This window comes from Theropithecus gelada, chromosome X, assembly GCF_003255815.1.
Source record: "Theropithecus gelada isolate Dixy chromosome X, Tgel_1.0, whole genome shotgun sequence".
Lineage (NCBI taxonomy): Eukaryota > Metazoa > Chordata > Mammalia > Primates > Cercopithecidae > Theropithecus > Theropithecus gelada.
This window is the reverse complement of record NC_037689.1, coordinates 12,619,697-12,646,962: the sequence shown is the minus strand read 5'-3', so window position 1 is coordinate 12,646,962 and position 27,266 is coordinate 12,619,697. Positions and strand designations below refer to the sequence as shown.

Here is a 27,266-nt window from a genome sequence, read left to right as displayed (position 1 = left end):
TTTTTTTTTTTTTTTTTTTGAGATGAGGTCTCACTCTGTCACCCAGGCTCACTACAACCTCACTACAACCTCCACCTCCTGGGCTCAAGTGATCCTTCCACCTCAGCCTCCCAAGTAGTTGGGACTACAGGTGCACGCCACCATGCTCGGTTCATTTTTTTTGTACTTTTGGTAGAGATGGGGTTTCACCATGTTGCCCAGGCTGGTCTCGAACTCCCGGGTTCAGGATATTCACCCGCCTCAGCCTCCCAAAGCATTGGGATTACAGGTGTGAACCACTGGGCCCGGCCCACTTTCTGCATTTTGACAGGAGCCTTCAAGCATTCAAGTTTGAGAAGTACTGGTGGAGGCTCTCCTTTCTCACCTGTCTGGCAGTCAGCAGGCTTGCTTGTCTGGGGGGTGGGGGGCCTCAGCTGGGAGGGCTTATTTTCTGAGCCATGTTGCTAACTCAGGCTTCTTCACCAGCCGATCTCAGGGTTCCAAAGAGCAGGATGAGGGCAATTCCCACAGCAGGAGCATTTTTCAGACCTCTGCTGTGTCATGTTTGCTACTATCCCACAAGCCAATGCAAGCCACATGGTCACCCCAGAGTCAGTATGGGAAGTCATTGCCCAAGGGCAAAACAGAGGAGGGGAATACTTAGTGGTTATTTTAAAAACCTATCACATTTTCTGCTACCGGAGTTGAGGCTTTTGGGGAAAACAAACGGGAAAACAAACACCAGCAACTATTTGCATTCTGCCCAGCCACACCTCTCCCCTCACACCAGCACAGAGCCACCTACTTGCTTAAAAGATGACAGGAGGCCAGGCACAGTAACTCAGGCCTGTAATCTCAGCACAAGGCCGAAGTGGGAGGAACACTTGAGTCCACGAGTTCGAGACCAGCCTCGGCAACATAGAGACGCCAGTCTCTACAAAAAACAAACAAACAAAATTAGCTGGGTGTCCACATGCCGTGGTCTCAGCTGCTTGGGAGGCTGAGGTAGGAAATCGCTTGGACTTGAGAGGTTGAGGCTGCAGTGAGTGGTGATAGTGCCACTGCACTCCAGCCTGGGTGACAGAGCCAGATCCTGTCTCAAAATAAAACTTTTTAAAAAGCCAGAGAGGGCCGGGCGTGGTGGTTCACGCCTGTAATCCCAGCACTTTGGGAGGCCGAGGCGGGCGGATCACGAGGTCAGGAGATCGAGACCATCCTGGCTAATACGGTGAAACCCCGTCTCTACTAAAAATACAAAAAATTAGCCGGGTGTGGTGGCGGGCGCCTGTAGTCCCAGCTACTGGGGAGGCTGAGGCAGGGGAATGGCGTGAACCTGGGAGGTGGAGCTTGCAGTGAGCCAAGATCGCACCACTGCACTCCAGCCTGGGCGACAGAGCAAGACTCTGTCTCAAAAAAAAAAAAAAAAACCCACCAAGCCAGAGAGGAGGGAAAAGTGAAAACAGAAGGGAAAGTTGTATATTAATATTGTAAAATCATATCCTTGCTACAAAGGAGATGTGTACAGAGGTCAATGCATATGAGTTTGATAGTGGAAAAGTGAGAGATTGTCTAACATGGTTTCTTTATGAAGTAGGAGGTAAGTGCTGAGAAGTGGTGGGTGGGGGAAGAGGGGTATCAGAAGTCTGAGGAGACTAGAGAAGGTTTGAAATCAACATAATGGAACTTGAGACTGGGAAGTGACATGAAGAACATAAGATTTCAGCATTCATTTGAGGTTGATGTTTATGAAGTTATCTTGATGCCAATCTGTTCTGTGGGCTCCCAAAGTGCTGAGATTACAGGCGTGAGCCACTGTGCCTGGCTCACACCTGTGGGGAAATATTTTGCAATGGTGTTTGCAGGCACAGAGAAAGTCAAAAGCAGGGTTTGGGGGATTTTGCTAGATGAGTAATGAAAAGGCAGAGGGCGCGTGAGTTTAGCTTATTGGAGGGAGTGTTATTAAAATAATAGTATGGCATCTTTCCGCTGAATATGAAAAATTGAGAAGAAAGTGGGGGTGGTGGTCAAAAAGTGGAGGTTGGAGAATAGGGAAGATTTGGACAACTGGCTGGAAGAAGAGGGGAATTGTGGAAAGAAAACGAAATACTTGAGTCAGTGATTTCACAGGTGGAATAACTTCCGTGATGAAAAAGACCAGTGGAGAGCATTGCAGATGTTCTCTCTTCCAATCTGAACACCTTCCCCTGGTGGAGATGAGTAGATATGCTTTCTATGTTTTGTTAACTTTACAACGCCTTCCCCAAGCTGGTGAAAGCTCTCACTTCCTTATTCATTGGCCTGATGAACAGAGCAAAATGTATCTTTTTTGGTTCTGTTTTGAATTTTAGTGACTCTAGTCTTCATCTGCCTCTTGGACTTCCTGTCCCTTTTCCATCTATCCTTGGGTACACGTTTCTCCTTACAGGTCCTTTTAAACACCAAGCTCCGGAGAAAAGTCACCATTCTACCACTTTGATTCTGTAAATGTCTTTTGTTCATAGGTGTCAGCATAGGCTGGGTAATACTGTGGTAACAACCCCCAAATCTCGCAATCCCAGGAGGTACATGGGTACTGAGAATTATTCACATTTTACAAATGACCAAACTGGACCCCAGAGTATTGGTAAAATGTGCAGAGCCCATCAGCTGGTGAAAAACCCTACGGAACACAACACTTAGAACTTCACAAAGGCTAGACTTTATGAAAGGTGCTGCGTGAATGCAGTAGTATCTCCAACTCCCCTGGACCACTCTGCCACGTGCAATCTTGTATCTTTTACTCCAGAACTCAGTAACATCCACTCCAGGGCTGATGGGGGCGCTGGATGTAGATAGTGGCGAGTGGTTATCCGCCTAGGATAGCGATGGCTAGGCAGGGGACATAAAACAGAAGAGGCAGTGGCCTTCTCCGGGTGGGGTCTATGGCCCTTTACTGGGTACATTCTGTACACACAGGTACCTCCTTTGCCTGAAGTTACTGATGAAGGCTTCACTACGGAGGGTTTGGGGAAAGGTGGGGGTCTGGCTCGGTGAGCCCGAGTCCCAGCCCCGCTACAGCCCCGCCCAGATCTGGCAGAGCCGTGGGCGAACCCAGGCGGGCAGAAAGGCGGGGCGGGCGGCTGCCAAGTCGGCCAATAGGCGGCTCTCCGGCGGCTGAGCGGAGAGGGCAGGGGCGCAGTCAGTAGCACCACCGCCTTCCAAGTTTCCCCTCGTGGATGCGCGGCCCCGCGGCTCTGCTCCTCCCGGCACACAGGGGCCGGGAGAGGCCACAGGAGCGGACCCAGGACGGGATTTCTGAGGAACGGGAGAAAACTGGCGCCCGACCCACTCTGGCGGGTCGGTGAACGATGAAGGGCCGGCGGCGGCGACGCCGAGAGTACTGCAAGTTCGCGCTGCTGTTGGTGCTGTACACGCTGGTGCTGTTGCTCGTCCCCTCCGTACTGGACGGCGGCCGCGACGGGGACAAGGGCGCCGGGCACTGCCCTGGCCTGCAGCGCAGCCTGGGAGTGTGGAGCCTGGAGGCGGCGGCGGCCGGCGAACGCGAGCAGGGCGCAGAGGCGCGGGCCGCCGCGGAAGGGGGCGCGAGCCAGTCCCCTCGGTCCCCAAGCAACCTCAGCAGCGCTGTCGGGGAGGCGGTGTCTCGCGAGAAGCAGCACATCTACGTGCATGCCACCTGGCGCACCGGCTCGTCCTTCCTGGGCGAACTCTTTAACCAGCACCCGGACGTTTTCTACTTGTATGAGCCTATGTGGCATCTATGGCAGGCGCTGTATCCGGGCGATGCCGAGAGCCTGCAGGGCGCGCTGCGCGACATGCTGCGTTCGCTCTTCCGCTGCGACTTCTCCGTGCTGCGGCTGTACGCACCGCCGGGGGACCCCGCTGCGCGCGCCCCGGACACGGCCAATCTTACCACGGCCACCCTCTTCCGCTGGCGGACTAACAAGGTCATCTGCTCGCCGCCACTGTGTCCTGGCGCGCCCCGTGCCCGAGCCGAGGTGGGCCTCGTCGAGGACACCGCCTGCGAGCGCAGCTGCCCACCCGTGGCGATACGCGCCCTGGAGGCCGAGTGCCGAAAGTACCCGGTGGTGGTCATCAAGGACGTGCGCCTGCTCGATCTGGGCGTGCTGGTGCCCCTGTTGCGTGACCCAGGCCTCAACCTGAAAGTGGTGCAGCTTTTCCGCGACCCGAGGGCGGTGCACAACTCGCGCCTCAAGTCTAGGCAGGGACTGCTGCGCGAGAGCATCCAGGTGCTGCGCACCCGCCAGAGAGGCGACCGCTTCCACCGTGTGCTGCTGGCGCACGGCGTGGGTGCTCGCCCCGGGGGCCAGTCTCGCGCGCTGCCTGCCGCACCGCGCGCCGATTTCTTCCTGACCGGTGCGCTCGAGGTGATCTGCGAAGCCTGGCTGCGGGATCTACTTTTCGCGCGCGGTGCGCCCGCCTGGCTGCGGCGCCGCTACCTTAGGCTGCGCTATGAGGACCTGGTGCGGCAGCCACGCGCCCAGCTGCGCCGCTTGCTGCGCTTCTCCGGGCTGCGCGCGCTCGCAGCGCTCGACGCCTTCGCGCTCAACATGACTCGTGGCGCGGCCTATGGCGCCGACCGGCCCTTCCACCTGTCAGCGCGCGACGCCCGCGAGGCGGTGCACGCCTGGCGCGAGCGCCTGAGCCGAGAGCAGGTGCGCCAGGTGGAGGCCGCCTGCGCTCCAGCCATGCGTCTGCTTGCCTACCCTCGCAGCGGAGAGGAGGGCGACGTGGAGCCGCCCAGGGACGGGGAGACGCCGCTGGAGATGGATGCCGATAGCGCCACGTAGCCTCCCATCCCTGTCCCCGGCACGGATCCGGGTAAGGTGGCCCGGGGCAAGTCAGGGACCGGGACTGGTCTTCCGGGAGCCTGGAATGGCCTGGGGATGGGAAGTGTAGAGGGGAGGGTACCATCCTGGATCCCATCCTGTCAGATCAGGTTCAAGAGGATGGGAAAGTCCTGCTCGTAGAATTTGGTAGATTCATCGGAATCTCCAGCTTAGCCTTGCGCCTCCTTAGAGGGAGATCCCGAGATGAGAGAGGATATTTAAGCGTGACTGAGGTGGTAGCCAGGTCTCCGCACTCCCATTCCCCGGTATGAAGTAGGAGGTTTCAGAGGGCTGAGGAGAGTAGAGAAGGCTTGAAATAGTCATAATGAACCGTGAGACTGGAAGTTGACATGTGGAGTATAGGATTTCGGAAACCATTTGAGGTTGATGATTATGGAGTTATCTTGATGCCAGTTTGTCCTGTAAGGAGACTTTGCAGTGGTGTTTACAGGCACAGAGAAAGCCAAAAGCAGAGAGTTTGGTGGAAAGGCGTTGATTCTAACCCTGCCTATCCCTAATCTTTCTGTTTCGTTTTTCTTCTCTGTTTTATGCGCAGGCTCCAGGGCTTTTATCCTGAGTTTCCAAGCATGCAGGCACAGTCAGGCGGCTCTTGCAACACTTCTTGTATATTGTGTGTCACAGGCGCTTGTGTAATGAATAGACTTGCTTTCCCCTGGCTCATATGCGCCTCTCTGTCTCCCCTCCCCCTCCTTCCCTCTCCCATTTCCCCTCTCCCTCTCTTCCTCCACCTCCCCCTTCCCCTCCTTCTCTCCCTTCCCCCTTCTCCCTGTAGCTGGCGTTTGCAGGATATATGACCATATCCCATTCACATCAGCTTCCTCTAGTGTCGACAAGACCTCAGGGGTGGGTGTCCCCCACTCCACCCCATCCGTTTGACAGATGGTGCCTTCAACTGGCAGTAGCAGTTTGTCACTGCAGGAGGAGCTTTGTGAAAAGACACTGCCCCCTCCTTTTTGTTGTTGTTTTTTTCATTTTTGTTTTTTCTCTGCATATCTGAAGATGCTAAAGTGGTGCTGAAACAGTCTCAAAATGTGTTCTGTGTGGGTCAGTGTATGGCCTGAGGGAAGGGTTTGCTCTGCACAGTGCTGACCATAGGAGTCAGTGACATGGGAGTGTGTTTCCCGAACTTTGTGTGAGTTGGAAGGGTGCCGCCTTCTGCGCTGTGCAGTCAGTCCAGAGGAGGAGGAAAAGCAGTGCTGGGTGGGCGGAAGTGAGTTAAGTTTCCATTCATTATTTCATAGTGTAATTCAGCATTCCCCTGAGATGAAGCTCTGAGGACAAACGTTGAAGATATTAATGAAGAGGGACTTTGTTGTTGTTACAGAACCAGGGTTTCAGAGTGATTTCAGAAGCTGGCTAACTAAGTTTTCTCCCAGTAATCAAATGGTTTTCTTAGTCAGTTTCTGTAATTGCTAGGAAGTCTGTGTTCTTTCCTGATATCCAGAGTGATGGAAGGTAAGGCCCAGGGTGACTTGTCACATCTTAACAAAAACATCCTTTCATCTGCTGATCCTGTATTTACAGATGCAACAGTAATTGTCCCTAACCCTTCTTCACAGGCCTCAGGGAACTCCTCCCCTGGGCGAATGCTGTGCATTTTATGGCTTTAAGACATGACAATCTCCCAGAAACTTGTGCTTTTTTTTTTTTTTTTTTTTTTCATTTTTACTAACATCTGTTTGAGTACTGGCTGGGGTGAAGCATTAAAGAGAATAGAGAGGAGGGTAGAGGACAGTCTTGGCCCTCTAGGAAGTTAGAGTCTGTGTGGGTGACAGTGACTGTGAGGGAAGACACTGGTGTTGCTGTTTGGAAGGCCGGACGGGGCTTCCTTTGCAGGGCTGCAGGGACATCTGGGAGCAAGCTTTAAGCTCTTCCAGACTTTAGTGACTGAGTCCTTCCTCCCGCATTGGGCACTTACCACCAATCAGTGGATTGATTACAATGCTTGTATTCTTGGTTCCTAGGAAGATAACGTTACTGCCGACACACTGATGGGTTTTCCAAAAGTTTGTCACGCTCTACTCTAGAGAAGGGAGGAGGAGAAGGGAGGAGGATGGATCCTTACCAAAGGGCTATGTGTCATGCACTGAGTTAGGCATTGTACATATATCATAATTTGTACCAGGTTTCCAGATGAGGAATCCGAGACTCAGAGAATTTGCCCAAAGTCATACCTGGGCTGGTGAGGGTGGAACAGTGTTTGGTGTTGGACTCCAGAGTTCATAATCTTCTCTTTTATACCTCACCTGCTCCCCGCCTTGGCATTCCCTGGCAGCACCCCGATACTCCAGCCAGGCTAGTATGAGGTGGAAAATACACTCAGTTTTATTACTAATATGTCCCAACCACTGAACAAATAAAATATCCCTGAGCTGCCAACAGTGCCTACACAGGAAAGCCGATGACTTTACAGCCATCCTCCCCACAGGGCATCTCAGGATGCCCTCGGCTCAACTGAGGAGAGAGGCCACATGTGAATTAACCTGTGTAACTTCTGGACGGTCCATACCCAATGGCCAGGATTTGGCAGTGAGGGAGTCAGTGAAGTTTTTCCTGGTCTGGGTGAGGGCCGCCTGAACCAAGTCACCAAGGACCTAGGCCCTTTCTCTCTTTTACATCTTGGCTTTTATTCACCAGCTTATCTTCCCACTGTCACAAGATGGTAGCCACAGCTCCAAGCATCACATCTTCACACAATGACACAGGGTTATTAAAATACAGAAAGGAAGGAAGCTATCTAGCCGGTTAGGGGTGGAGGGGTTTTTCCTCCTGCCATGCTCTTTTTTTTTTTTTTTTTTTTTTTTTTTTTTGAGAGGATGCTCTCACTCTGTCACCCAGGCTGGAGTTCAGTGTTGTGATCTTGGCTCACTGCAATTTCCTCCTCCCATGCTCAAGTGATCCTCCCACCTCAGCCTCCCAAGCAGCTGGGCTCACAGGTGCATACCACCACATCCACTCTGTCACCCAGGCTGGAGTGCAGTGTCATGGCTCACTGCAGCCTCAACTTCCCAGGGGTAAGCAATCCTCCCACCTCAGCCTCCCAAGTAGCTGGGACTACAGGTCAGGTGCACACCACCACTCCATCTCATTAAAAAAAATTTTTTTTTGCAAAGATTGGGGATGGGACGGGGAGTGGGGGCTCTCACTGTGTTGCTCAGGTTAGTCTCGTACTCCTGAGCTCAAGCGATCTGCCCGCCTTGGCCTCTCAAAGTGCTGGGATTATAGATGTGAATCATTGCACCCAGCCTTGATAAATTATAAAACCTTTCCCAGAACCCCCTTTACCAACTGACTTCCCTTTACATCTCATTAGCTAAAACTGGGTTACACAGCCTGTCCTAGCCCAATCATTGGTGAAAGGGAATGGGAGCATTGTGATTGGCTTAGACCAGCGGTTCTCAGCTGTGACTGAACATTACATTCACCTGAGGAGCTTTTTTATTTTATTTTTTGAAATGCCAATGCCTGAGCTCCACCCCGAGATTCTGATTTAAGTAGTCTGGAGTGGAGTTCCCAGACCCAGGCACTGGGATGTTTGAAAAGCTCCCCAGATGATCCTACTGTATAACCAAAGCTGAGAACCTGTGACTCGGACCAGTCATGGTTCATCCCCTGGGCCAGATGGGACCAGAAGGCTGCCACCGGAACAAGATCAGGATGGGGAATAAAGGGATGTCAATGAGCACTGAACTGCTTGCTACAGTAATTTATGTGAAAGAACTTGGAGCTATGAAGTGCCAAGCAGATGTAGAGTGTTATTATGGAAAGGGGAGAATGTCCTCAATTATACACGGGTCCATTTATAACCCTCTCACATGCCTTCAAATGCTTTGTTGTCTGTAGCTCATTATCTAATAATCCATCATTGTACACTATCCACCACTGTTCTGAACAGACTGATGTGCTATCCTATCCTTTTCAGTATGTCTCCGTTTAATGTCTGCCCTTGGTAGGTCCCAAGGTTTCATCCCGCTAGGCACTTAAGGCACCTTGATCTTTGCCCTTGACATGACGTATGTATCCTTTGCAAGAAATTAGGAAAGAATGCAAACACCCTGTAATTTGAACCCTAACAACTGGGAAGCTTTCTTTCTAAGGAAATCATGTAAACAGAAAAAGAAATGATCAACCACCACCAAATCATTTTGAAAGTCCTTCTATTTTAATCAGGAAACTGAGCCCTAAACATTTTATATAGGCTTATGTATAAATATCACTGAGGCCAGGTGCAGTAGCTCACACCTGTAATCCCAGCACTTTGGGAGGCTGAGGCAGGCGGATCACGAGGTCAGGAGTTTGAGATCAGCCTGACCAACATGGTGAAACCCTACATCTACTAAAAATACAAAAATTTGCTGGGCATGGTGGCACGTGCCTGTAATCCCAGCTACTCAGGAGGCTGAGGCACGAGAATTGCTTGTACCCGGGAGGCGGCGAAGGTTGCAGTGAGCTGAGATCGCGTCACTGCACTCTAGCCTGGGCGACAGAGTGAGACCCTGTCTCACAAAAAAAAAAAAAAAAAAAAAAAAAAAAAAAAAAAAAATTGTAGAAATAATATAAGCATGTAGTAAAAATATAATTTTTTTTTTTTTTTCGAAGCAGAGTTTCGCTCTTGTTGCCCAGGCTGGAGTGCAATGGCACGATCTCGGCTCACCACAACCTCCAACTCCTGGGTTCAAGCAATTCTCCTGCCTCAGCCTCCCGAGTGGCTGGGATTACAGGCATGCGCCACCACGCCCAGCTAATTTTGTATTTTTAGTAGAGACAGGGTTTCTCCATGTTGGTCAGGCTGGTCTCGAACTCCTGACCTCAGGCGATCTGCCTGCCTCAGACTCCCAAAGTGCTGGGATTACAGGTGTGAGTCACTGTGCCTGGCTGAAAATAGAATTTAACAGGATAGAAGTTTATAAAATACCTGCCAGTCTCACTTCCTAGAAGCAGCCACAACATTTCTTGTGGTATATGTCTAGAAATGTTTTATGCAAATTCCAGCAGAAAAATATACACAAATGGGATTGAACTCTATGTATTGTTCTGCACTTTTTTCACTTATTGCTTTGGAAATCTTCCCGTTTCATCTTCTTTTAAATAGCTATATTGTATTTCATGGTAGGAATGTATTATAACATATTTAAGTAGTTCCTAGTTCCATACTGTAGGGCATTTAGTTGTTATAGTTTGGTGCTCTATTTCATTGCATTTCTAGTAGGGTCCTTGTATTTGCATACATGTGAGTGTATCTGTCAGAAAAATTCCTATAGCAGAGTGACCTTATATAGCAAAAGGTATATGCTTTGTACATTTTGAGAGGTAATGTTCTTCAAAGTCAGCCAGCATTCACTACCACCAGCAATTTCTTGGAGCTTCTGTTTCCCAGACTTTCAACAACACGGATTTGATTTCATTTTTTCATCTTGGCCAGTTTGATGAGTGGAAAATTCTTGCCGCTGGCATCCTGGCTCTCTCTGACCCTACAGTTCATCTCTGATGATGAGTGATGGCCTCATACTTTGGGTTGTAGTCACTAAAACACCAAGATGAAGTCAACTTCTTAGCCCTTCTACAGTCCACATGTATTTGGAGAGTGTTATTTTTGTGATTATTTTGAAGAAATGGATACATTTTGCTACAAAAATTATCCCTTTAGAAAACCACACTTCCACAGGACATCAGGTTTTAGCAAGGTTCTTGTTCTGGTGGCCGTCTTCTGGTACTGTTGCAGGGGATTGTACCTATTGACTCGAGCATCAACAATTTGGGGACCCTATCACTGGGGAAATCAGGCTGATTTTAAATAAGGTTTAACCATTCATACATTTTCTCTATATTCCTGAGAGCCCTGTTTGTGGTCTCAGCAGGGGAAGGGCAGAAATGCCCATTTGCAGTTTTTGAGGCAGGATTCAGACGGTTTTCTAAGAGGTTTTTTTTTTTTTTTTTTTGTCTTGGCAGAGATTTTCTTCCCATGAATACAAATGTAATATAAATAGTTGGGAGTGATGCTTTTGAGAAACATTTACAAACAGCTGGTTTAACATTCTTCAGTATGCTTTGTCTCAGCCTGCCCTCAGCATGAACGGGCCAGAAAAGAATGAAACGAAAAAAACTAAACTGGCCTCGCTTTTTTGTGTCTGATTTGCCAGCTGAACAAGGTGACTAATAAATGAAGCCCTCTGTTTGTGAGGTCTCCTGGCTCCTCAGCCTCTTGCTTCATAGTGGAAATAAAAGGGGCTTGCTCTATTGAAAGGGACATTTCTGCTGAGGTGCAGTATAAGATAAGAATAGTAGGGACAAAGAAACAGCTCTGGCTCGAATTCAAGTACACAGGCAAGTGGGAACTGTTTGGGAATTGAATAGGAAGCAGTTTTAATTGGAGAAAAGTTGTGGAGCTCAGCGATGTGTCTCTAATTAGAATCCTTCAGCTTTGCTCCCCAACCCCCTTGGCACCCTGGCACCAAGCCAGTGGCCAGGTCTGACATTTTCTGCAGCTGACCTGGTTCATAATTAAGACCACCCTGCTGGATGCTGAGAATAAATTAGAGCATCAGCTGATGATAAATATTTTTTAAATTTTGTTATGGATGCATATTTGTACATGTTTATGGAGTACATGTGATTTTTTTGTTACAGGTACAGTGTGTAATGATCAAGTCAGGGTATTTGAGGTGCCCATAACCTCGAGTGTTTATAATTTTTATGTGTTAGGAAGATTTCAAGTCCTCTCTCCTGGCTATTTTGAAATACACCATACATTGTTGTTAACTGTAGTCACCCTACTTTGCTATTGAACTTAGAACTTCTTCTAGCTAACTGTATGTTCGTACCCATTTAACCAATCTGTCTCCACGCCAACCCCTGCACCCTTTCCAGCCTTCTGGTGATCACCATTCTATATTCCACCTCCGTGGGATCAACTTTTTTAGCTCACATCTGAGTGAGAACATGCAATATTTGTCTTTCTGTGCCTGGCTTATTTCACTTAACGTAATGACTTCCAGTTCTTCTGATAGTGAATATTTTTAAATTCAGAGATTAAGAGGCTGTGAAAGAGGGCCACCACATTTGATTTCAATGATGACTATATTCTGTGCCAGCAGATTCCCCTCCCATGAAATGGACGGGAACAGGAAGAACTTTGCTGTAGAGTCACATTCTGAGAATACCCACTGAGGTAGACACGTTTTGCTTATGGAATCGAAGCCCTTTCTGGAGTGTTAAAAGGTGCTTTGGCTGGGCGCAGTGTCTCACACCTGTAATCCCAGCACTTTGGGAGGCCAAGGCAGGCAGATCACCTGAGGTCGGGAGTTCAAGACCAGCCTGACCAACATGGAGAAACACCGCCACTACTAAAAATATAAAATTAGGCCGGGCGCGGTGGCTCAAGCCTGTAATCCCAGCACTTTGGGAGGCCGAGGTGGGCGGATCACGAGGTCAGGAGATCGAGACCATCCTGGCTAACATGGTGAAACCCCGTCTCTACCGAAAATACAAAAAATTAGCCGGACGTGGTGGTGGGCGCCTGTAGTCCCAGCTACTCGGGAGGCTGAGGCAGGAGAATGATGTGAACCTGGGAGGCAGAGCTTGCAGTGAGCCGAGATCGCGCCACTGCACTCCAGCCTGGGCAACAGAGCAAGACTCCGTCTCAAAAAAAAAAAAAAAAAAATATATATATATATATAAAATTAGCCGGGCGTGGTGGCACATGCCTATAATCCCAGCTACTCGGGAGGCTGAGGCAGGAGAATCGCTTGAACCCAGGAGGCGGAGGTTTTGGTGAACTGAGATCGCACCATTGCACTCCAGCCTGGGCAACAAGAATGAAACTTTGTCCCAAAAAAAAAAAAAAAAAAAAAAAAGGTAAAAAAGTGCCCTGAAGATGCAGGGTACTCTCTGGGCCAGTAGTCCAGTAAGAAGTAGAAGTCTGGCCTGAAATCCAAATGCCTAGAGGGAGTGCTTGTTTGATTAATATCATTGGGTCATGGTATCCAGCAGGTTGGAGACCAGGAAGCCAACCTAACTGAAGGTCTGAAGCGTGTAGTTCTGCCCTGAAATAGAACATCACAGAAAGCTTTGTAAGGCATGCGGAATGCAGCCATGATCAAGACTGTGAGTTCTTCAGTAAAGACGATGAAGTGAGGAAAGTTATAAGCAGCTTTAGGAGGGAACTCAGAGGCTAATTGAAGAAGTCATTACATCCAGACAGATAAGGTAGACATTAGGAAAAATTGTACCAGAGCTTTGAGGTCACTTTTCCCATGACTGACACCATACTTTCTCAAAAAGGACTCTTTACTGCCTCAGAGAAATTATAGGAACAGCAAGCCAAAAATGCTTAAATCAACATAATATTTTAAAAATAGGGCCAACTGGCAACCAGCCAAGAACTGACGTGTTAAATATACAGATTTTAGAAGTAAGAGGAGTAGATCTGTCTCTTGCTATAATAAAGAATATCACTAACATGGATATAATAAAGGAATACAATACATTTTTCAGGCTCTGCAAACAACAACAAAAAATTTCCTCTTTGTTGTCTTTCTGCACCCTCCTACTTTCTCTTTCTTTTCTTTTTTCTCTTCTTTTCTTTCTTTTTTTTTTTTTTAGACAGTCTTACTCTGTTGCCCTGGCTGGAGTGCAGTGGCGTGATCTGAGCTCGCTGCAACCTCTGCCTCCCGGGTTTAAGCAATTCTTGTGCCTCAGCCTCCGGAGTAGCTGGGACTACAGGCGTGTACCACCATGCCCGGCTAATATTTATATTTTTAGTAGAGATGTGGTTTCACCATGTTGGCCAGGCTGATCTTGAATTACTGACCTCAGGTGATCCGCCCACCTTGGCTTCCCAAAGTGCTGGGATTACAGGGGTGACCCACCACCCCTGGCCCACCATTTTCTAGCTGCTAGGAATTACAGAGGGCAATTTTGCAAAAATGAGATGATTGGCCAAAACGTACACATCCCTCACAAAGAATAACAAAATTCCTAATATTATTGAGTGCCTTTTAAAATAATTTTACTTCATATTTATTTATGTATTTATGTATTTATTTATTTTTGAGATGGAGTCTTGCTCTGTTGCCCAGGCTGGAGTGCAGTGGCGCGATATTGGCTCAATGCAACCTGTGCCTCCTGAGTTCAAGCGATTCTCGTGCTTCGGCCTCCAGACTATCTGGGACTACAGGCACCTGCCACCATGCCTGGCTATTTTTTTTGTATTTTCAGTAGAGACAGGGTTTCCCCATGTTGGCCAGGCTGGTCTCGACCTCCTGACAAGTAATCCGCCAGCCTCGGCCTCCCAAAGTGCTGGGATTAGAGGGGTGAGTCACCACACCCAGCCATTTTTATTTTTCAACAGTCAAAGGGGAAGAGAAATATCTGAGCTCAGGAAAGATCCATGTCTTGATCCTAGGTGCGGCAATCTCCAGCAATCCTATAGACTGGCCTCCATGATCCAATGTCCTATGCCAACACGAACCTGCTCTAGGCCATGGAGCCACTTGACTCCCACAAGACCATGGACAAGAAAGGCTAGGAAAGGGTGGAACAAACATACGGCCTCACTCTGCAGGGAGAGATACCTGCAGTGATGAGCTAGAGTTTGGCTGGTCCATAGATTCTGTACACTGACTAGCCATTCTAACCTGGGAATCTTAAAACTGATCAAGGGCAGAGAATGAGCCTTCCTGGGTAGTCCCAGTGTGGGGGTAGGGACACTTCAGCTGCTCATTTGACTGATAACCCCTATGGGGACCAAATGGCAGCCTGAATTGCAGATCTAAGCTCCAGGTCACTTCCAGCTCTGTGCTCTCCCAAATCCCTTCCACCCTCAGTGGATCGCAAACATCTGCAGGTGACCTGTCCAAATATATATTATCAAATACTGAGTCAGTTCCTTTATTGGAGTTGGGAGCAACTTTACTCACAAAAGCAATTAGGTATGCCAACTAAATTTATATCTTGGAGGAGCTCAATGAAAGGAAAAAACAAAAGTCAACTAGGCAAACTCAGCTGTTTCCAAGTTTTATCAATACTGGTTTGGTGTGCATCGATGTGTTCTCAAGTGAGCTCAAAAGTTTGGGAAATTTTTAGCTGGGGTGTGGGTATCATAAAACTAGAGAGATGTTATTACCTTATTCTTTTCTAGAGTAAGAGGAAAAATAATGCCCATTTAATCTTTGTACTGGCTGACTGTGGGCTTGAATGACTCACATGGATTCAGATTTTACATTGAATTCCTCCCACGGTGGGAGGTAACGGCGGGAGTGTGTGTCTCTTCAGCTCTCCACTGGGGCCATCCAAGTCCAGGCAAGTACTAGTTTCTCCCCTCACTCCCCAGTCCAGAGTTTTGTCTTTTTGTTTTTGTTTTGTTTTGACTCAGCCTCTGTTTCTTTTTAAACCTGAATGGAGAGTTGTTTCAAGTTGAACACGACTGAAACTGTTATTGACTAGTGCAAGTATAAATAACTAGCACCCCATGCCACTGTCACATATTTTTTTCAGATTAAACGTCTGGAAATTATGAATAACACTTAATGCTGTTCAAAGTACGTTTCCAGGCTGTCTAGGGGTACAGTTATATTAGCAAACTAAATGTCTCCTATTACATTTTGCTTTGGAGTCACAGTGAGGGAGTGTACTTCGAGATTTCTGCTATTTCAAATATTATTTTAACATGATCCCTAAGCAGCTCCCTTAAAAAACAACTTAATGGTGCTATTGTTGTAAACATTGTCACTCATTTCCGTTTTCCTTGGCACTGTAGTTGCTAATTTGAAGTGAAAACAGGAAGGTTAAGAAAGCTTAACCTGGGTTAACAGATAAGCTTAGATATTAACATCATCCACAAAGTGTGGTTTCAGTTTAGGATGCTGGGAGAAGACCCCATAAGGACACAGCCCTTGCAAAAGATGCTCAAGCCCTTCCTCAGCCCATTTGTTCTGGAGGTGGTCCAGGAGGAAGGCTGTTACAATAGGCTGGAAAGTCATCCAGCCGGTGATAACAGAAGCTGCTGAATACCCGGAAATCTCAGCTCTCTCAAGTGCTAAGCGCCAGCACCAACTTTTAGCATCTGTGAAGGAGTTTTGGTGGTCAACCCAGGGTGCCTCACCTGGCGCAAGTGTGTGGGCAGGGACAGGATACCTCGGAGTCCAGTCACAGGCACGTACGTTCTGGAGGCAAGACCAAGAAAAACTTGAAAGGAAGAAGAGCAGGCCCAAATTGACAAACGCAATTCAAGGAGTAGAAATGAGGTCCCCGTGCAAGTTCCCAGATTCATTTGGGAGGCCGTAGGCTCATTACCTGGCCTGAAATGGGGGGCACAGGAAGGCCACTCAGAGAGCTAGAGCCGGTTGCAAGTTCATTTGCTTGAATCTTCTGTTCTCTAACTTTAAAGCCAGCAGGAAGTTGATTCATCCCCCTCCCCCCTCCCAGCTTCAAAGATTGAAGAAAGTATGATTAAAATGCTAAAAGCGTGTCTTCCTGAGTTATTCTGCTGTAGCCCCAGGAGCCTCAGCTGAACCAACTGCTTGCAATTCAGGCTCCATGGACCCAGAATGAACCCAGAATGAAGTTTCCCTTTGATGGCAATGAGGCTATTAGTAGGTCAACCAGCTGCATTTAGGGCCTGGCTGGTCATTTAAACACTCAAGGGAACTGTAGCAAAGGAGATAAAATTACACCCAACTCATTGGAGTATGACTTTCAATCTTTAAATAAATAACCCATGCTTTTTTTTTTTTTTTAAGTGAAAGCCAATTCTTGAATTATTTGAATATTGAGGAATGACCTCACACTTCAATGTCACATATTTTTTTACAAAAAACCTTTTATGCGTGCTTTTCAAAACAATGGTGTATAAAAACCTTTGTAATTCTTGAGATTAACTGCATGAAGACAGTTTTTTTATTATGAATTTTCTATTACTACAGGATAAGTCTTTAAATAGTTCTGACTTAGGAATAAACAGAAGGGTCTATGATTGTTTCAGGTGATACAGAGAGTAGCAAACATTTTTATTCTCCCCAGATTCTGGGCAAGTGGAAACAGCTGTAACCAAGAAGTTTAGCAGCTTAAAATTTAATTTTTCCTTGTCAGACATCTAGCAGCTGAAAAAAAGGACAAAACTAGCTACTTGGTAACTGCAGCTGGCTGGTAAACTGAGGGTTTGGATTCTAAATATTAACCCAAAGATGAATATTTCATTGCTCCATATGAACAGGGCCCCATAATATTAAGAAGATTTGGGATCTGGATTAAGAGTCAATTAAATTCTTTTTTTTTTTTTTTTTTTGAGACGGAGTCTCGCCTGTTGCCCGGGCTGGAGTGCGGCGGCCGGATCTCAGCTCACTGCAAGCTCCGCCTCCCGGGTTTACGCCATTCTCCTGCCTCAGCCTCCCGAGTAGCTGGGACTACAGGCGCCCGCCACCTCGCCCGGCTAGCTTTTTGTATTTTTTTAGTAGAGACGGGGTTTCACCGTGTTAGCCAGGATGGTCTCGAACTCCTGACCTCGTGATCCGCCCGTCTCCGCCTCCCAAAGTGCTGGGATTACAGGCTTGAGCCACCGCGCCCGGCGTGAATTAAATTCTTAATCCTTGTGCTTACGCCTGTAATTCCCAGCACTTTGGGAGGCCAAGGTGGGCAGATTACCTGTGGTCAAGAGTTTGAGACCAGCCTGGTCAACATAGTGAAACCCCGTCTCTACTAAAAATACAAAAATTAGCCAGGTGTGGTGGCAGGCACCTGTAATCCCAGCTACTCGGGAGGCTGAGGCCAGAGAATTGCTTGAACCTGGGAGGTAGAGGCTGCAGTGAGCCGAGATCGTGCCCCTGCACTCCAGCCTGGGTGACAGAGAGAGACTCTGTCTCAAAAAAAAAAAAAAAGAAAAAGAAAAAAAAGAGTGAATTAAATTTTTAATCCTCTATTTAAGATACTGGGGACTTAAGAGTTTGAGGAAACATCACACTAAGAATTCATGGACATGTTTATGTTTTAAACACAACCAAAAATATTGAGAAATGGTAGGAAATTAGCCAATAGTTTACTTAGGGTCTACTTGGGAGCTACAGGTCTCATGAAGGTGTACGTCAGAACTGGAAGATATATAAGCATCCCTGACCTAGTTCAGGGACATTCAGGAACTAGAGGCCAACATGGGGGGATAGGAACCCATTCCTAGTATGCAGAAAGAAAGGGCCTTGTGAGGTCACCCTGCCTGAATTAGCGGTACTTCATTTAAGTTAACCCCGGCAGCAGCAATAGTTCTTTCAGAGCACACATCTCTCCTCCCCTCACCTTGTACTGCCAGCGATTCAATAAAAAATATAAACCTGCATGAAAAGCAGCCTTTTGGGTAGATACAAAGATTTTTAATAAAAGGATATAAAAGATTGCTTATGGGTACAGAGGTTGGGCTGGTAGTACTCTCCGTAAAAGTTTGTTGGGAAATGGGATCTGACCTGGCAACATTTAGCACTTGGTTAAGTCATTGACCAAATCATCCTGAGTTACTGCCAAGTTTGTTTCCGGGTCTTTAAAGCAACCCAAGTGAAGAGCTCAACACATTGCACAAAGAAACAATGCCATAGATTTTTTTTTTTTTTTTTTACTTTTTATTTTGAAATAATTATATAGGCCGAGTGTGGTGGCTGATGCCTTTAATTCTAGCACTTAGGGAAGCCAAGGTGGGAGGATTGCTTGAGCCCAGGAATTCAAGACCAGCCTAGGCAACATAAGGGCATCCCGTCTCTACAAAAAATAAAAAATTAGCTGGGTGTGCCTGTAGTCTTAGCTACTCGGGAGGCTGAGGTGGGAGGATCACTTGAACCCAGGAGTTTGAGGTTGCAGTGAGCTATGATCATGCCACTGCAGAAATAATATACTCACAGGAAGTTGCAAAAACAGCACAAGAGGTCCAGTGTACCCTTCACATAGCTTCCCCCAAAGGAACACCTTATATGTAGATCAATATCAACACCAGGAAATTGACACTGGTGAGATCTAACAACAGACCTTTTTCAATTTTCAGCAGTTTTTCCGTGTACTCATTTTGTGTGTATGTGTGTGTATAGATCTGTGTAATTGTATTATATATAGATTTGTGTAAACACCACTACAATCAAGACACAGAGCTAGTCCATCAACACAAAAAAAACTCTCTTGTGCTACCCTCATTATCATTACATACCCTACCCTGTCCCACCCCTTTCACTGGCAAACACTAATCTGTTCTCCATCTCTATAATTGTGTTATTTCAATAATGTTATATAGATGGAATTATATAATATTTAACCTTTTGAGATTGGCATTTTTCACTCAGTTGTAATCCTCTGGAGATTCATCCAGGTTGTCTTGTTTAATAATAGTTTGTTCTTTTTCATTGCTGAGTAATATTCCATGGTATGGTTGTACCAGTTTGTTTAACCCTTCACTCATTGAAGGACATTTGGATTGTTTTCAGTTTTGGGCTATTACAAATAGAACTACTATGAATATTTGTGTATGGGTTTTTGTGTGGACATAAATTTTCATTTCTTTAGGATGAATGTCCATAAATGCAATTGCTGGATCGTGTGGAAGTGTGTGTTTAGTTTTATGAGAAACTACCAAACTGTTGCCCAGAGCAGCTGTACCCTTCTATATTCCCACCAACAATGTCTGAAAGATCAAATTTTTCTGCATCCTCACAGTATTTGGTATTGTCACTATATTTCATTTTATTTTTATTTTATTTTTTTGAGATGGAGTCTCACTCTGTCGCCCAGGTTGGAGTACAGTGGTGCAATCTCAGCTCACTGCAACCTCCACCTCCTGGGTTCAAGTGATTCTCCTGCCTCAGCCTCCAGAGTAGCTGGGATTACAGGGGTGCGTCACCACACCCAGCTAGTTTTTGTATTTTTAGTAGAAACGAGGTTTCACCATGTTGGCCAGGCTGGTCTGGAACTCCTAACCTCAAGTGATCTGCCCGCCTCAGCCTCCCAAAGTGCTGAGATTACAGGTGTGAGCCACTGCGCCTGGCCAAGATTTGTTTTTTTTAAAAAATATATCTTTTTACTTTGATTTTACTTTAAGTTCTGGGATACATGTGCAGAACATGCAGGTTTGTTACATAGGTATACATGTGCCATGATGGTTCGTTGCACCCATCAACCCATCATCTAGGTTTTAAGTCCCGCATGCATTAGGTATTTGTCCTAATGCTCTCCCTCCCACTGCCCCCCACCCCCTCAACACCTCAACAGGCCCCGGTGTGTGATGTTCCCCTCCCTGTGTCTATCTGTTCTCATTGTTCAGCCCCAACTTATGAGTGAGAACATGTGCTGTTTGGTTTTCTGTTCCTGTGTTAGTTTGCTGAGAATGATGGTTTCCCACTTCATCCGTGTCCCTGCAAAGGACATGAACAAGATTTATTTTTCAAGAGTCTTTTAACGATTCAATTTTTTAGTAGTTATAGGACTTTTCAAACGACCTGTTTCATATTGGGTGAGTTATAGTCGTTTGCTTTTTGAGGAATTGGTCCATTTCATCTAAATTGTCAAATTAATGGATGTTGTTTTTAGTAATTTTTTTTTTTTTTTTTTTTTTTTTTTTGCCTTTTAATGTCTGTGGGGTCTGTAGCGAGAACCCCTGTTTCATTGTTGATACTGGTAATGTTTGTCTTCTCTTTTTCTGTTGTCAGTCTTGATAGAAGTTTTTTGTTTGTTTGTTTTGTTTTTTTGTTTTGTTTTGAGACAGGGTCTCACTCCCATTGCCCAGGCTGGAGTGCAGTGATGCAATCTCAGTTCACCCGCCTTCCGGGTTCGAGCAATTCTCCTGCCTCAGCCTCCCGAGTAGTTGGGACTACAAGTGCTCGTCACCACACCTAGCTACTTTTTGTATTTTTTGTAGAGACAGGGTTTTGCCATGTTGGCTAGGCTGGTCTCGAACTCCTGGCCTCAAGTGATCTACCTGCCTTGGCTTTCCAAAGTGCTGGGATTACAGGCATGAGCCACCATACCTGGCTAATAGAGGTTTTTTTTATCTTTTCAACATTACCGGCTTTTTGTTTCATTATATTTTCTTGATTGTTTTTGTTTTCAGTTTTACTGATTTCTCCTTTTATCTTAATTATTTCCTTACTTCTGCTTGTTTTGGGTTTTTAAAAAAAATCATCCAGTTTCTTGAGGTAAGTACATAGATTATTGATTTGAGATCTTTCTTTCTTTCTCATGTATCTAGTGTTACGCATTTTTCTCTTAGCTTCACAAATTTTGATGTTGCATTTTCATTCAATATAGTTTTATTTTCAATGAATTATGTTTAAGTATGTTCTTTAATTTTAAAATTTCTGGATAATTTCCTGCTATCGTTCTGTTATTGACTTCCAGTTTGATTACACTATGGTTATTTAATTTATTACTATTATTTCAATTTTTAAAACATTTGTTCAGATTTGTTTTGTGGACCAGGATAGGTTCATGTTGTGAATGTTCCATGTATGCCTAAAAATAATGCGTATTCTGTTAATACGCACTGTTAATAGGTGGAATGTTCTATAAATGTCAGTTCAATTCTATTGGTTGATGTTACTGTTCAGTCTTTCTGTATCCTTACTTACTTTCTGTCTAGTGAGTCTATCGTTTGTTGAAAGAATGGTGTTGAAGTTTTCAACTATAAATATAGACTTGTCCATTTCTTCTTTCTGTTCTTTCAGTTTTTGCTTCAGGAAATTTGAAGCTCTGCTATTTGCTCTGTACATATTTAGGATTGCTATGTCTTGTTTGTGGATTGACTCTTTAAACCTTATGTAACATTCTTCTTTGTCCTTGGTAATTTTCTTTGCTCTGAAGTCTGTTTTTTCTAATATTAATATAGCTACTCTTCCTTTCTTTTGATTGTTTGTATGGTGTATCCTTTTCAGCCTTTTACTTTTAACCTACCTCATTGCATTAGAAATTAATGGTAATGTTTTTAAATCCATTTTGCCAATCTCTTTTAGTTTATATATTTAAACCATTTATATTTAATCTAATTATTGATATTTTGGGACTTCAATTTGATTTCTGTTTGTTCCCTCTGTTTTTATTCCTTTGTTTTCCTTTTCCTATCTGCCTTTGAGTTACTTGAGCATTTTTTAGAATTTCATTTTATCTGTAGTGTTTTTGAGTGTATCTCTTTGTATGTTTATTTTAGCGGTTTCTTTGAATTATACATAACTTATCACAGTCTACTGGTGTCAACATCTTACTACCTCCAGTGAAATGTAGAAAACTAATCTCCATTTAGGCTCCTTTATCCTGCCCCTTAAATAGCCTCTTAAAAATTTTCTCTACATATATTGAGAACCACATCATACAATGTTACTTTGCCTCAACCATCAAAAATAATTTTAAACACTCAAGAGAATAGTCTATCAAATTTACTCATATTTTACCTTTTCCGTTGTTCTTTCTTCATGTGTGATATTTCAAGCCTCCTTTTATCATTTCCTTTCTCTGGGGAAGAACTTTAGCAATTCTTTTATAAAAGTTCTATTGACAAAAATTATCTTAGTTTTCTTTCATGTGAAAATGTCTTTATTTCACCTTCATTCCTGAAGGATATTACCATGGGATATAGAAATCTGGATCGAGGCTGGGCACTGTGGCTCACGCCTGTAATCCCAGCACTTTGGGAGGCCAAGGCAGGTGGATCACTTGAGGTCAGGAGTTCAAGTCCAGCCTGGCCAACATGGTGAAACCCCGTCTCTACTAAAAATACAAAAATTAGCTGGGTGTGGTGGCAGGTGCCTATAATCCAGTTACTCGGAAGACCAAGGAACGAGAATCATTTGAACCCAGTAGGCGGAGGTTGCAGTGAGCCGAGATCACGCCACTGCACTCCAGCCTGGGCGACAATGAGACTCTGTCCAAAAAAAAAGGAAAAAGAAAAATCTGGATTGGCAGATATTTTCTTTCAGCACTTGAAAACTGTCGTGTCACTTCCTTCTGACCCCCATGCTTTCAGATACAAAATCCGTTGGCATTCATATTGTTGTTCCCATAATTAATGTGTCATTTCTCTCTAGTTGCCTTCAGGATTTTTTTCTTTGTTTTTGCTTTTCTGAAGTTTGAGTATGCCATGGCTTGGTGTAGATTTCTTTGAGTTTTTCTTCTTTGGGGTTTGCTCAAGTTCTTGAATCTGTAAATTTATGTCTTCTGCCAATTTGGGAAATTTTCAGCCATATTTCAAGTAGTTTTTCAGTCTCTTTTTCTGGAACTTTGATGACATGCATGATAGATCTTATTATGGTTCCTCAGGCCCCTGAGGCTCTGTTTATCTTTTTTTTAACTCTATTTTCTGTTGTTCAGATTGGATAATTTCTATTGTTCTATTTTTAGTTTCACTAAGTCCTTACTCTATCATCTCTATTCTGCTATTGAGCCCATCCAGTGAGTTTTTCAAAGTTTCATGATTGTATTTTACAGTTCTACAATTTCCATTTGGTAGCTTTTTAAAAAACTGTATTTCTTCACTGAGAATTTCAATTTTTTCATTTGTTTCAAGTGTGTTTGTAATGGCTAATTGAGGATGTTTATGATTGCCACTTAAAATCTGTTTCAGATAATTTCAACATCTGTGTCATCTCAGTGTTGGTATGTATTAGTTGTCTTCTCTCATTCAAGCTGACATTTCCCTGGTTCTTGGTTTGACAAGTGCTCTTTGTATTGTCCTGGACACTGGGAGAATTATCTTATGAGTCTCCAAATGTTACTTAAATCTTCTATTTTAGCAGGCCTCCACTGACAGCACACTGGTGGAGAAAGGGGCACATCACCTGGTTACTGCCAGGTCAAGGAGGCAGTCCAGAGATCAGGGCTTCCCACTAGGGCTTTGCTCACAGGAGAGGGGATTTTTTTTTGCTTGGTTTCTGTCTTTTTAGAGTGAACCTTTTCCTATCCTTTGGCTAGAGGTAACAGGCTTTTTTCAGGGCCTTTTTGTGTGTGTCTCTCACAATTGGCATTTCTGGCTTGCTGGCTTCTTTAGCACACAACATTCAGGATATAGAGGCGGCAGAAAGAAAACTCAGGGTCACGGTATTCCTCAGTTGCCAAGGTTCCTAGTCAGTCGGCCTTCTTCTCTCAACCCTTCAGACTCTTATCTTTGTTTTATACATAGTATTTGGAGTTTTCAGTTATACACTTTGTGGGAGGAATAAGGAGAAGTGCATAATTCCATCTTGTCAACTAGAAGTCAGCCCATCTGGCCAGGCGCAGTGGCTCACATCTGTAATCCTAGCACTTTGGGAGGCTGAGGCAGGCAGATCACCTGGGGTCAGGAGTTTGATACCAGCCTGGCCAACATGGTGAAACCCTGTCTCTACTAAAAATACAAAACTTAGCTGGGCGTGGTGGTGCATGCCTGTAATCCCAGCTATTCGGGACGCTGAGGCACGAGAATCACTTGAACCCGGGAGGTGGAGATTGCAGTGAGCCGAGATCACACCACTGCACTCCAGCCTGTGTGACAGAGCTAGACTCTGTCTTTGAAAAAAAAAAAAAAAAAAAGTTGGCCCATCTGGAAATTGGTTTTCATTAAAGACTGAAATTTGACATGGTGTCTCTTTCTTTATGTAAGTAACCTGTTGTGGAGGCTAAAGTAACTCCATCTTGGATGCTAATCCACCATGTTGACTTGTGATTAACCTTGGTTCCAGGAATGCCTCTGAGATTTCCAGTTCATCTATTGTTCCTTGTGTAAGAGCACATCCTTACCATAAATTCTGCTCTTAGATCAAACTGCTACTCATTTCCTCTGAAGCACGTGTACCTTTTCCTTTGGTATATAATCCCTGGGTCTGGGGGTGGGGGCTAATGGCGTGGAGATATACCTGCTTTGTAGCTGCTCAAGACCATACTTCTGTCCATAAGTTCCCCGATAAAATCATCCTGTGATGACAAGCTGGACTTCTCTGCCTCTTTCTTTGGTTTCTCAGCCCCTTCTGAGTTTGGGGGTCACTTTGCATATATAGCCCTTTAATGAAACGTGTACTAGCAAAATACTAAAGATTTATAGAAAGGGGCGGGGCACAGTGGCTCATGCCAGTAATCTCAGCACTTTGGGAGGCCAAGGCAGGTGGATCACTTGAGGTCAGGAGTTCGAGACCAGCCTTGTCAACATGGTGAAACCCTGTCTCTACTAAAAATACAAAAAATTAGCCAGGTGTGGCGGTGCACGCCTGTAATCCCAGCTACTCAGGAGGCTAAGGCAGGAGAATTGCTTGAACTCAGGAGGTGGGGGTTGCAGTGAGCTTAGATCATGCCACTGTACTCTAGCCTGGGCATGAGTGAGACTCCGTCTAAAAAAAAAAAAAAAAAAAAAAAAGACTTATAGAAAGGCCTCAAAGCATTTATGAAATTAGCTTTTCCTTAATGCTTAGTGTGACTCTTTATTGCACATTTTAAATCATCTTGAAACTGCCTTTCCCAAACTTTGCATCAGTAGTTCTATTAAGCTGATGGACAGTTTCACTCCATTAGAAAATGTCAAATTTGGTACACATCCAGGATCAGAGGAAGGATCACAGGAGAGCAAGAAACTGGTGACAGGACTAGTACAGACACACGAGTCAGCCCACTTTCCACTGCTCACGTAGAGTGACACAAGCAATGTGTTTAAATGAAAGAAGAAAAAGTTCAGGTGTCACAAAGGTAGAAAGCTGGACTCACTGCCTATCTACAGCCTCAGTTGTATAGAATTGTCAGTTGCTGTTGACATTTTGCACATATGAACTGGTACATGAGTGAAGAATGGATGGGTACATGGTTGGTGCCTAAAGGTATGGCTTCAATCCCAATTCTTCCCACACGCTACCCAGAAGGTTCCAGAAAGCCCTGTTCTCCTCAGCAGGCGCTCCACAACAGCAGCTACAGAAAGCACAGCCATGCTAACAGAGGCGCCCTCAGATTTTTCCCATCTTCACCCTCACCCAATGACCTCTTGGGTCATTTTCTCCTGGTCTGTCTTCACAAACCAGAAATGATTGATACTGATTCGGTATGGGTTTGGAAGATGATAGGTTTCTGATTTAAAAGGACTTATGTTGTCAGGGTCCAACAGACTTTCTTTCTGGGGATTTCTGTGTTCTGAAGTTCAGACATCCTTTGTTCCTTCCCTTCCAGGTCAGTCACCATGAACCAGGGCACCCGGCATGCTGCCTCAGCACTGGAGAAGCAGCGCTGTGGAGGCAATCTGTCACACTGTCAGAGTCTGGGAGTTGACTTGCTACCAACTGCTGTGCAATTCTGCTGAGCAGGAATATCATGAGCTGTTCAATAATGACAGATGCATTGGTTGAGATGAAGTTTCCAGTAAGGAAGTGACAGTGCAATGTGGATATTTATGGCCGTAAAATAGGAAGAGCTTAAGTTCCCAGGCTGAACCTGCCACTGCTGGAGCCATTTCATTTCAACAAGGCGTCCTCACAACAAAGAAGAGATGTGATTTGGTACCATTTCACATCAGCAGGTGTCTGGATGAAAACATCAATGTGAATAAGGGCCAACTGCAGTCCTGTCTATCTTGATTAAATTACTTAATATTAAATAATAGGTCTGGGCAGTATTGTTTTTAAACTGACTCATCCGGCTGTCCTTCAAATAGCTCCGTCTACCCAGAACTGACTTTTAAAAAGTAATTTTTCTCCCTGGGCTGGGAGAACCCTAATGAACTGAAACACATTTTTACTTTTAAATTTTTCTATCTGGTGTTTTTGTAATTATACTATTAAATGACTTTGGAGTCATGTTAATGACAGGATTTGTTTTGTTTGGATGCAGTTCAATTGCATGGTTTGGGTAAAAGCTAGTCTACATACAGAGGAATATGAAGACTGTGGAAGAAACTGTATATTGGGTTTAAGAATTTCAGCAATTATCCAGTACGAACCTAAGCATTAAGCTGCAATGTCAAATCCACTTGCTTCAGTCTTACTAGTTGATGTTGCCAACAGTTGGTAATGCCTTTTTCAGGATTCTACATTCAAAGCCTGTTAAAGATGATTACAGGCAAGGAGGAGTCACAGGCAGAGGCTAGATTTAAAGTATATCTTTTAACCCCTAATGCACATTTTAGAAAGTCTCAAAAATCTGTTGCTGTGATTTTTACATTTTTTTTTTTTTTTTTTTTTTTGAGACAGAGTCTTACTGTGTCACCCAGGCTGGAGTGCAGTGGCGCAATCTTGGCTCACTGCAACCTCCACTTCCCAGGTTCAAGTGATTCTCCTGCCTCAGCCTCCCGAGTAGCTGGGACTACAGGTGCGTGCCACCATGCCTGGCTAATTTTTGTATTTTTAGTAGAGACGGGCTTTCACCATGTTGGCCAGGCTGGTCCTGAACTCTTGACCTCAGGTGATCCGCCCACCTCAGCCTCCCAAAGTGCTGGGATTACAGGTGTGAGCCACTGCGCCCAGC

The 27,266-nt window shown here is 45.2% G+C and overlaps 1 protein-coding gene across 1 annotated transcript; it reads left to right on the top strand.

Moving 5' to 3' along the window:
• Window positions 1-3,081: 3,081 nt before the first annotated feature.
• On the top strand, window positions 3,082-26,608 carry CHST7 (carbohydrate sulfotransferase 7). Its single transcript, XM_025372704.1, has 2 exons — window positions 3,082-4,818; window positions 25,977-26,608. The coding sequence occupies exon 1, from the start codon at window positions 3,327-3,329 to the stop codon at window positions 4,785-4,787; it is 1,461 nt and encodes a 486-aa protein (XP_025228489.1). The 5' UTR covers window positions 3,082-3,326; the 3' UTR covers window positions 4,788-4,818; window positions 25,977-26,608.
• The last annotated feature ends 658 nt before the right edge of the window (window positions 26,609-27,266 follow it).

What these genes read in the sequence shown, in the direction of transcription:
- CHST7 (XM_025372704.1), top strand. Translation starts at nt 3,327, where the DNA reads ATGAAGGGCCGGCGGCGGCGACGCCGAGAGTACTGCAAGTTCGCGCTG.